General features: G+C 33.2%; 1 protein-coding gene across 3 annotated transcripts in view; it reads right to left on the reverse strand.

Annotated features, from left to right (window-relative positions):
• The window catches only part of LOC106688370 (uncharacterized), an 83,779-nt gene that overhangs the window by 61,587 nt on the left and 10,732 nt on the right, over window positions 1-11,460 (reverse strand). For all 3 annotated transcript variants that reach the window (XM_014432790.2, XM_014432791.2, XM_067053332.1), the window contains exons 4-8: window positions 10,567-10,600; window positions 10,426-10,490; window positions 7,207-7,344; window positions 5,651-5,881; window positions 2,303-2,455 (exon numbers count right to left, since the gene is read on the reverse strand). In XM_014432790.2, the coding sequence (XP_014288276.1) occupies window positions 2,303-2,455; window positions 5,651-5,881; window positions 7,207-7,344; window positions 10,426-10,490; window positions 10,567-10,600 (621 nt within the window). The remainder of the gene's footprint in view (window positions 1-2,302; window positions 2,456-5,650; window positions 5,882-7,206; window positions 7,345-10,425; window positions 10,491-10,566; window positions 10,601-11,460) is intronic.

Raw genomic sequence — 11,460 nt, forward strand, 5'->3', positions numbered from 1 at the left:
ATAAAATTATCCACAATATATAATACACCACCATATAACAAACTATTTATTTATTATTAAGATAGTGTATTATATATTGTGGATAATTTTATAAAGAAAAAGAAAAGTTAATGGTTTTAAAATTTAAATAAAGAGGTTTGAAATTAAAATAAGAAAATGACCGTTGGACTAGTTGGACTAACTTGAAACGTTGGACTAATAAGAAATAAAGTGTTGAGACAGTATTGGATACAATTTGTGGTTTTATTTAATAAATAATTACCTTGTCTCAAAAAATTTTGAAATAATATTATTTAATCAAATATTAAGTCAAAACGTGTTTGGATTTAAAAAAAAAAACCGATCAACAATCGACAGCATTATGTTTTTTATAAATGAAATATATGAAAATTACAAAAACAAAAATATTCTCCTAGCAATTTAATTGGACCTCCAAGACGCTTATAACAAAGTTATCATAATTAAGTTAAAAGAAATTTTGATAAACATCAACCTTCCAGTTCTAATGACTAATTGGATCGTTAATCACCTTTCATTTAGAACTTACCACTTGCAAACATCCGAAAGATTAAGAACATAAGAAATAAGGTTCACTCAAATACAGGCTTACCCCAAGGGATCCGCTCAGTCCCATTCTATTCAATATTTATACATACTTTATAGTCAAGCATCCCCCCGATAAATGCAAAATTTTACAATATGCAGACGATTTAATACTATACACAACGTGCTCAAATATATAAGAAGGGCACCACACACTGGGGAAAGGATTCAATACATTGGAAGAAAACCTACACGCACTTAACGTTCAAATTAACACATCAAAAAGCAAAATTATCCCTTTCACAAAAAGAAGAAAATTAAACCTAACACTTAAATATCCACACAAGTAGGGGTGCAATAGAAGTCACAAATACAATAAAATTCTTGGGGTTTATCTTGACACGAAACTTTCTTTTAGAACACACATCCAAAACACTTACAACTAGGCAACCAAAACATTAAACATTATAAAATCAATAACAGGGGTAACTTGGGAAGCCCATCCACATAATCTATTTACTATTTAAAAAACTATGACAAACCAATAATAGACTATGCATCAATAATATACAATGAGTCAAGCTCCTATAATTAAAGCTCCCATTAATTAAGAAGCTAGATACAACTCAAAACAATGCTCTTAGGGTATGCTTAGGATCATTCCGCACAAGTCCAACAAATGCATTGTAAGCAGAAGCAGGCGAATCGCCTCTCCAAGTGAGATGAAATTGGTAAGTAAAAAAATTCCTTTTTTTAAAGCCTCTAACAATTGCCACCCTCTATTTGATATAGCTTGATGCTATTCGAAACGGAACTTTACACATTCCAATAGTAGGAATCATAGCCCAAGAATCAAACATCTATTTAACACTCTTGCCTTCAATCCCGGACCACTCGACTTATGTACTCCTATTCCAAAGTCACAAATTAACATAAAAACCAATCCCAAACTATTCCAATCAGATTTAACTTAAATACACTATCAACCGACAGTTCTAAAACAGAAAACACTAGAAATATAGTCTGCAAAGTATAAAAATTATCTAAAAATTTATACAGACGCAACTAAAGATAAAAACAAAGTTACAGTCGGGATATAATATGTCCAATATAACCAGGATACATCGATAAACCTCCCAATCAAGTTTAGCATATAAAGCACTGAATTATACGGTGTCGTTGAAGCTTTCAATAGCAAACAAAAAATATAAGAATACAAAAGTTGTAACTCTAATAGATTCCGCTTCCGTATGCAATTCACTCAAAAACATACATCGAGAACATATTTCATCTTACCTAATAAAGAACATAATACAAGAAGTTCATAGTTCATCAAATAACAAATTTAAGGTCCTATGGGTTCCAGGTCATGTTTGTACGGCAATGAGCGCGCTGACAAGATAGCAGGACGGTTTTCGAGAAGAGTGGAGAATGCGAAACTGCCTTTACAGGAAAATTTTGGTTAAGCATAGACTTCATTAGTGAATGGCAGGATAGGTATGCCTGGGAGTCAAGTTCGAAAGGTAAAGATCATTTCACTATCCAACCTAACGTCTCTCCACGCCCATGGTTCTCCAACACTTATGTTAAGCTTAGAGGAAAGATATAGTCTTACTTACAAGATTAAGAATTAACTATGGTCGTACAAATTGTGGCTTGACATTAATTAAAGTAAGTAAATTAAAGAGTTGCTGAAAGTAATTTTTGAGAAAAATACTTATAATTATTTTTCCTGTGCAGTTTTTGGTATCTTATTTACCGGCATTTCTTCATTCATGGAATTGTCACACCTTGTTGAAGCACTCCTTCTGGCTCTCTTCTTCCTGAGGATGTCTTCAGTAGTGCAGCCGCAGTACTCCGGGCGAGTAAGGTCCGCCGCGCTCAGCAACGACTCGTCTTCGAATCTGGGGGACTGCATGTAAATTTAAAGTGAGTATACTTCAAATAAAAAATAATTATACTATTATCTATATTTTGTTAAAAGGCTTATAATATCATTTCTTTCCCTATGAAAAGGACAAAACGCTTAATAACACTTAAACGAGGAAAATTGATAACTTTAATGCGTTGCGCGCACCATTCAACTTTCAATTTCTGAAAAAATATTCGAGATGAAAATAACGAATATCAACTTAGTTCCTGCCAAAAATAAAGGATTCGTGAATATATCAATTATTACAAGAACCCAAGAGGAGAAAAAAGGAAATTACTTCTTACCAATTTTTTATTACTTTAATGAAAAATATGTATTTATGAGTCTGCCAAGTATACGTATGGGGAATAAAAGATGGCGGCTGTTTCCAGAACATTAGAAAACCTGAGAGGACATCATTAAAAGTAGAGTAAATTTACTCAAATATGAGCCCTAATAGAGCTATTTACGTTCAATAGTTTCCGAAATATAAATTTTTAAAAAGCACCATATAATAAAGAATTCACTATAAAATTCAAAAGTTAGCGAATTCGTTTTGATAAATTTTTATTTTTTAAAACTTTATTTAGTTTATTGACAACTGTAAAAGTATTTTTACAACCAGCGAATGAGATGTAGAGAGAGAGAGAAAAAAAAATATTAATAATAAATAATAATAATAAAAAAAAAAAGTCATGAAGGCATGAAGGTTAAGGTCATCCAATGATGCCTCTCCATTAAAATTGAAATTTAAAAATCAATTTAAGTGGTCCCTATTCCAGCTCCTTCGTAAATGTCGTCTCGTATCTGGTAAGTCTAGTGTTGATAGTCCTTGAATTAGAGGGCTAGTGTGTGTTGGAAGTGCGTCGTGAAACCGTTTATATAATGATTTAATGGTTGTTTGTACGTAGGCAGTTCGTAAGTCTTTGTGTAAGTTCTTGTTACTGATGTAGGGGGGAGCGCTACTGATCAGTCTTAGTAATTTTGATTGAAACTGTTGCAGTTTCTGTAAGTTAGTTTTTTTGGAATATCCGTAAATTTGTGCACCGTAAGTCCAAATTGGTCTAAGAAGGTAAGAATAAATCTTTAGTTTTTCTGAAAGTGGTAATTTTGATCGTTTATTTAAAAGATGAAATGATAATTTAAGTCGGAAATTTAGCTTTTGTTTCGTTATTTTTATGTGGGAGGCCCATGTAAGTCGTTTGTCTAATGTCAATCCAAGGTATTTTACTGTGTCTGTCCGGGTTAAACTTCGAAAAACAGGAGGACATAGACCACGACGGAGCGTAAAAGTTACTTGAACTGATTTCTCAATGTTTATCTCTATTTTCCATTTGATACACCATTCATGGATGTGAGCTAGGTGTATTTGTAATTGTTCTGAGGCTTGTGCTGGGTCGCCATGCTTGACTAAAATGGCTGTGTCGTCGGCATATGTGGCCGTGAGAGTGTGTTCCATTGTGGGTAAATCGGAGGTATACAAAGTGTATAATAATGGCGCTAAAATAGATCCCTGCGGAACACCAGCTTCTGCTGCGAAATATGAGGATAGTGATGAGCCCTGTCGAATCCGGAAGAATCTCTCATCTAAATAAGACTTAAGGATTAGATAGTAGGTGCTGGGAAGAACTCTTTTCAGTTTATAAAGGAGTCCTGTATGCCAAACTCTATCGAAATTTTGATAAATTTAAATCTTAAAAACCATTCGACGTACAAATGTCTATTAGCACTCAAATTGATCAAATTAAAGCAAGTTTAACGTGCTATAAAGGAATTTATGATACTTATATTCCCAGATGTTATAGTTTCCATGATATAATTATCATGAAATAAATTGATTTACAATTGTTCGGGCGAGATTCCATGAGCAAAATTTTTATTCATATGCGAATATCATATAAAATACAACTCTTACGACCATAAAAATCATAAGATACTTCATAGAACAATAAACTAGCTTCAACTCAAGTGCTAATAGACATCTGTACGTCAAATGATCTTTGGAATATCGATTTCTAAAAGTATAAACTACTCAAAAAGTTAACTAACTGGTCATTTTTCAGTATATTTTTTATTAAATGATGCATTTTAGAAAGCCATATCTAGAGAGCTATTGAACGTATGAAACTTTTGTTCACGTACTATTGTTTCCGAAATATAACTTATTAAAAAGTAACATTTCATAAAAAATGTACTGAAAAATCAGTAGTTAGTAAATTTATATATATAGATATATCCATGATATTTACAAATGTCTATTAACTTAAATTAAAGCTAGTTACTATGCTATAATGTGGTTTGACGTTTATGTTCGTAGGAGTAGTATTTTTCATGATATACTAAAATAAATTGATTTCTAGTTGTTCCGACAAAATCTCATGGGTAAATATAACCGACACTAGTTATAGATGATGTTTATGAGATATACTCATAGAGTTCTCAAAATAAATTCACTAACTACTGAGTTCTCCTGGAGATTCTATTATTGTTGGTAGTTTTAAAGATATAGAGTTCCGAATGAAAAATTAATTTTTTTTTAACGTATTGAAACAGCCGACATTTTTTATTTCTCCTACCTATTGTTAGCAGACTCCTCAATTTTGACTAGTAATTATACTCAGTTTCATTAAAGTAATCAAAAATTGGAATGAAATATCTGCCTTTTTTTCTGCTCTTGGGCTTTTTCAGTATGAGGTATTAAAAGTTATTGAACTTTCTCATTTATTTCTCTCACACAAGTTGGCAGGAAAGGAGAAACAATAGCTTAAGATGATTTGTATTACTATTTTTGTGGATTGAAATAGTTAATATAGTTTTGTTTTAAAAAATAAAAATATTTGCAATTTTCTATAATTAACTATCGTCTTCCTTAAAAATATGATATTAAAAATTAATAATTTGACTGGGGTTGAACGCTAAATCATTTCTTAAACCAATGTCGTAATTGTTGGTGATATTGTCATTTTGGTCATGGTAATGGGTTAAAACTTTTAAATTAAAACTATATTAATAGATTTTGTGTTAAAGTTTTGTTCGATGGTAGTTTTAGTTAAGAATTTACTTAAGAAGATCCAAAATATTTTATTTTTGGAGGTTTTTTTATCTGTTTTTTAATCAGTTGGGTATTGTAAAAAAAAAAATCTTAATTTATTTTTATTAATTATGTGATAATATAGAAAAGAAATAGTATCTCACCGGTACGCAGCGGATAGGTATGGCTTGTACCTGCCTCACTGGGGTTCTTACAGGAGAAGCACACTTACAGCCTGCCTTACCTTCCGCCCTTCGCTTCCAGATGTCGCCTGAGGTCGAGCCGTACATAGACAACCGTTCCGAAGGGTAGCAGATGATCTCATTGGAGTCGTTGAGCATGGACGCCCAGTCGGTGGCTGCTGGTGTCGTGCGGCTCCTCATTGATGTCGACGGCTGTAACAAGAGTTTAAGCACTTTTATTAGCGATTACTACCTACTACTTAACATTAGCTACCTACGAGCAGAGGAAGAACAAACACCTTCTTCACATTTCACCAGAGCACACAACTCATATTTGTAAAAACGTTGATTTATTGATTGAATTTTAAATAATTTAATGTTCCAATGTATAACAGTGTAAATATTATCATGTTGCTCAGAAAATCCGCTAGGAGCTCTTATGCAGTTAACCTTATAGATGACTTGAAATAGGGCTGCTCACAATCCTATACTTGTAACATTTAAAGGGGCCTCTACATGTTGGCCAAGCCATGGAGAACTCAGACATGCGCGAGCATGTGGATGGGTGGCTTGTACGAGTTGGCCTAAGCTCGTTGCCGATTCGTCGAGGGTCGGTTTTTTGAACCCAGATCAAAGGGGTTCGTGAGAGCGCTCGTGTAGCATCTCCACCATTGTTCTTTGTATAGTTGCAACTGAGAGCTGTTAGGAGATTAAAGGTGTTTGTTGGGACTTTTTATAATAGGTTTTATATTTAATCCTATTTATATATATTTAATTTCCTTTAATTTTCTTTTTTTTGTAATAAACATAATATAATCCCATTGCAATGGCTGAACCACTTGTACGTCCGCCATGCTTGCCTCTCTGAATAATGCTGACATGTGGATGGCCCGCTGTTTGTTTACCGAGAATTTGTACAAGTCTCCGATTCGTGGCGAGCGGCCAACATGTGGATCCGCCTTAACATAGTAACATTTAACAGATAAAACCTTGCACGGACTTTACCAACCCCATTCCAGTAATTTCCGGGACACTTTGATAATCCATTTAATTGTTATAACTTATCAACTAGCACTAAAATATCTACTGGTACTGGTACTGCTATTTGGTGGAGGGAGCAAGTCCGGCAAGTGGAGCTATTGGTCCTTTTACCAACCCCTGACGGCTACCTGAGTTGCCGCCATGTACTAACCAAGGTGGGAGTGTCAAGATTCATTCTTCGGGACCGCCGAAAAACAAATGTTAACTGTCCCAGGTGGGAATCGATTCACACGGCCGTCACGTTCCTGCTAAAATATCAAGCAAGCTAAAAAACATTAAAATAGTTTACAAATGATTCCTCGCAAGATATATGTTTTAGGACACGGCCGTGGTGCATCACCAAAGCTCTCTCACACCACCGGTTGCTTACTACCCATGAAGTGTTACTTGCAAAAAATGGTAATGATGGTTATATTAAATACTTTTCACATAGTTACATATGGAATCTCTAAAAATGTATTACTGAGAACAATTTACGATTATTACTCGATACTTACTCCTGGTCTAGCGCTGGCATTAGTGAAATCGAGCCTTCTTTTTAGAGATGACTGTTTCATTCTCATTTTTGGGCTAGGTGTCTTTGGAGCATACACTACTTCGCAATCGAGTTCAGCGACATCCTGGCAGTCTTCTTCCTGAACCAAGGTGCGAAATAGTAATCATTTAATTTAATATTATTTTTTTTCAATAATATTGGAGTCATAACGTTTTAGAATAGAATATTTTAAGTGTTAAAGGCTAGTAATATGAACATGTACTATGTTGCTTGCACAGTCCATAGTCCGGTCTGTATAGCATTAGCAAATGTAAGGCGATAACTTACGTTAGATTGTTAGGGAGAAGAAATTTATTAAAATGAAAAATACATTATTGCTGTGGGACTGAGACCCCTTTAGAAGTATTATAAAGTTACACAATATTAACTTGTAACTTGTACACAAGTACCCACAAGGCTTAAAAACTTTTATTATAAATAAATAAATAAAAAATAAATGAATATATACATAAAAAAAAAAATACAAGAGTCAGTTACAAACCATGGAAATGTGGCCAGCACCGGAAAGACTTGAGTCCGGTAACCCGCGCGGAAGAGAAAAGACCCAGAGGATGGCCTCGCATCTCCTGGGGGTACAGTGTAAGGGAGGCATACAGGAAGCGTGGAATGAATTGGAGTAGAAGAGAGTTGGTTCAAGAGAGACATTTGGGGCAGAATCTACTAGCGGGATCCTCCAACCGCCCAGCGGTAGAAGAGGGAATTTCTATGATGGTGATTATACCCCCCCCCCAAAAAAAAAAGAGTTTGTAGAAGCAAGAGGAGATCAAATAGAGGGGTTGTAAACGAGATAAAGGTACATGAAGTGTGTTAGAGGGAACGGAGATCCAGTGAAAAGCAGCCCGGATAAAAATAATTTGTTAACGCTATAGTTTGGTGAGGACTATATGTCAAATAAATGGGACCTGGTTGTATAGGATTGGACTGATAATTAGAAATTAAGGTTTTGGAGGACATAGGAGGGGCGCTGAGTACTAATTACTTGGAATAGAAAGGAAGCTAGGAACTGGCATCGGAAGGATGGGTAGAGCCACTTCAGCTTGGCGTTATGCTGGGTTCGTATCGCAGGTGATCCCGAAAACAAATCGTACTGAGCAATTCATAAGATGTTTAGGTTTACCTTCGGTTTTCCTAAGAGGTCACCGTACAACAGAGGAGTTATTTGTTATATCGAAATAGTTATTAAAGTGATACTGACTTGTTGATGGTTTGGTGTTTTTAAGGTCTCACCAAGGTATGTCCATGAAAAGCATAAACCTGGAGAGTAAGGAGGATGATTCCTGCTTATCTTAATTTTCTGTCAATGCGGGCTAAAACATGAAGCTTAGGGACCGCAGGAGTGGTTACACGAGCGGAGGGATAAAACTCTAGACATCGTAGTGAGAATTTGAGATGAGGAGATGATGCCTCGGTTGATAATGAGGAGTGGGCATAAAACCTTGATCTGATTAAAGTATAAAAAGGCGAGAGCTATGAACCTCAAGTTAAGAATACCAATGACAAAACGTCAATAGGTAAGGTTAAAGAAATATCAGCGCGATTGTAACAAAGTTCTAATTAAATCTGGAGGTCTAGAGAACAATTGTTTAATATTTAACCTGACTTAGGGTATAAGAGTGGAGTGGAACATAAACAATGGATGGAGTTTATTTTGTTCTCATCATTTTCTGGAACAACAGAAAATAATGAGAACAAAATAAAAAGCAAATATTAGAATAAATTCAGTAAATTATATTTATTACTTTCAGATCGCTGCAGTGTATATTCATTTTTGGTCAATTTTGATTCATAGAAAATAAGATAATAAGGTGTTAGCTTGTGTGTACATTCTGAAGGTTGTAAGTATTTAGGGACGAACAAAAATTTAATTAAGAAAATTAAGTACACTGGATAACTGATCATTAACTTTGTACAGGACAAGAACATACCATGGGTAAGCTACTAACTAAGAGGCGAGGTGAATAGTGCATTGAGTCTGAATTTGATTCGGAGGCGCCGCATAAAGAACAGACAGAATAGTACTAGAGCCCAAGAGGAGAAAAAAGGTAGTTATTTCATTCCAATTTCTGATTAATTTAATGAAAACTAGATATAACTACTTGTAAGAATTGATGAGTCTGCCAAGTATAGGTAGGGAAATAAAAAATAGTATATAATACTAATTCAATATTAGTACTACACCGAAATAGGAATTTTCGAAAAAATCGGAAATAAAACAAAATGTAGTTATTTCATTCCAATTTCTGATTAATTTAATGAAAACTAGGTATAATTACTTGTAAGAATTGATGAGTCTGCCAAGTATAGGTAGGGAAATAAAAAATAGTATATAATACTAATTCAATATTAGTACTACACCGAAATAGGAATTTTCGAAAAAATCGGAAATAAAACAAAAATTTGTTTCAAAAAGTTGCCCATTACATTATATTGGGCCTTTGATTTATTTTGAAAAAAAAAAGTAGAATTAACTTCAACAAAATTAAACAAATTATATTCGTAATATTTAGGATAAATTTTATTTTTTATTCTTCAGAAAGAGACAAATATATTGGCATATTATAACCATGAATAAAATGTACACTCTTCGAGCTTCGCTCCAAAAATGCTTAATTTTGTTAATAACTTTTTTTTACGGAAAAATCCTTTGAGGAAAATCCTCAACATTTAGTTAAAAGTTCCATCAGAATCGGATGAATGGTATAGCAGTGCATAAAGTACAAAAACTATTTTTTATATATTTGATTTCTATTATATCTTTCTATCTAATAGACCTACTGTTCTGAGAAATGTATTATTTGTAGATCTCTCTAAATTATAAGCAAGACAACCCAGATAATGAAATGCTGTAATAGATGGAATAGATTATAATAAAAATTGAATATCTTTTCAAAAGGTATCGTGTTCGTCAACTTACAGCCATATAGTATTTAAACCATCAAATAAAGTTGAGATAACATTGGGTTAATTGAGGCTACAGATTGCATATATTTCATAAAAGCTTATGGACAATATATATAAGTAGATTTGTAGGATATTTATCTTAAATTATAATTATTGTGTACAAGTACATTATTATTCTAATTGTTATTACCAGAATGATACAGAGTGTGACTAATAAATAAATGCATTACCTGTTTTTCTGGTTTAAACTTACGCTTACCTGTGCTTGTGTTTTTTCCACAAGTCTCTTTTCTAGCATGCAAAGGAAGTCATTGAGTGTCTGGCCTGTTTATAGAAAATAATATCAGCAAGTCATGCTAATAATATTTTTATAATTCTTTTATTAAAATATAATTCTTACTTGGAGATGTACATGTAGCTTCATCAATGAAGTTCTGAAACATTTTACGTTTTTTGAAAAAATAATATAAATTTATAATAGATATAATATTATTGTAAGCTTTAGGATATAACTTTCGGTCTCTCAAATTACATCTAATTATATGACGGTCAAGGATTCGCCAATTGATGCACCGTTTGGGGCCGTTGTAGAAGAGTTAGTTAAGGCATTACCTTTGCAAACTCGAATCTGCAGCGGTGCCGGTACGATTCTGAGCCCTGGGTGAGTTGACTTTTATTTCCTGGCGGTCCCAAGGAATAAAAACTCTGCTTAGAACAAGCTTAGTTTAAGTGGATAATTCAGCCATATGTCAGAAAAAATCAGGTAGGGGTAATTTACTTTTTTTTATATTCATTATTCAAATGTATATATTTTTACTTCACCTAAATAAATAATATTTAAGAAATCATTCGAACCTAAATTATAGGATTATTATAATTATATAAAAATGATAGGCCGTAACTGAATATGAAGGAGATGGTCGGTGCGGTCAAAAACGAACAAAAACTAGTTTACAACAATTTATTTGCAGACGTTCCGCCTCAGTTTGCAAGGATTCATCAGGGCTAAAAGCGATAAAAAACAACTAAAAATATTTTGACAATGTATGATAATAACATGACAATAAAGTAAACTAAGGTGGTGTTAAAAATAATATAAATATGAGAAAACTAAGAAAATAAGATGAGAATAAATAAAGTTCAAGAATAAATAATTAATTTTTTTTTTTAATTGATAGATATTACAATCTGCCAGATAGTTGTGGGCAATAGGTAATAGTGATGAATAATCTCATACATACTAAAATAAAAAAATAAACTTAAAATATATACAAACAAAAGAATAAACAAGATG

Source organism: Halyomorpha halys, unplaced genomic scaffold (assembly GCF_000696795.3).
Source record: "Halyomorpha halys isolate HHAL.00 unplaced genomic scaffold, Hhal_1.1 Scaffold1113.1, whole genome shotgun sequence".
In the NCBI taxonomy this organism is placed as follows: domain Eukaryota; kingdom Metazoa; phylum Arthropoda; class Insecta; order Hemiptera; family Pentatomidae; genus Halyomorpha; species Halyomorpha halys.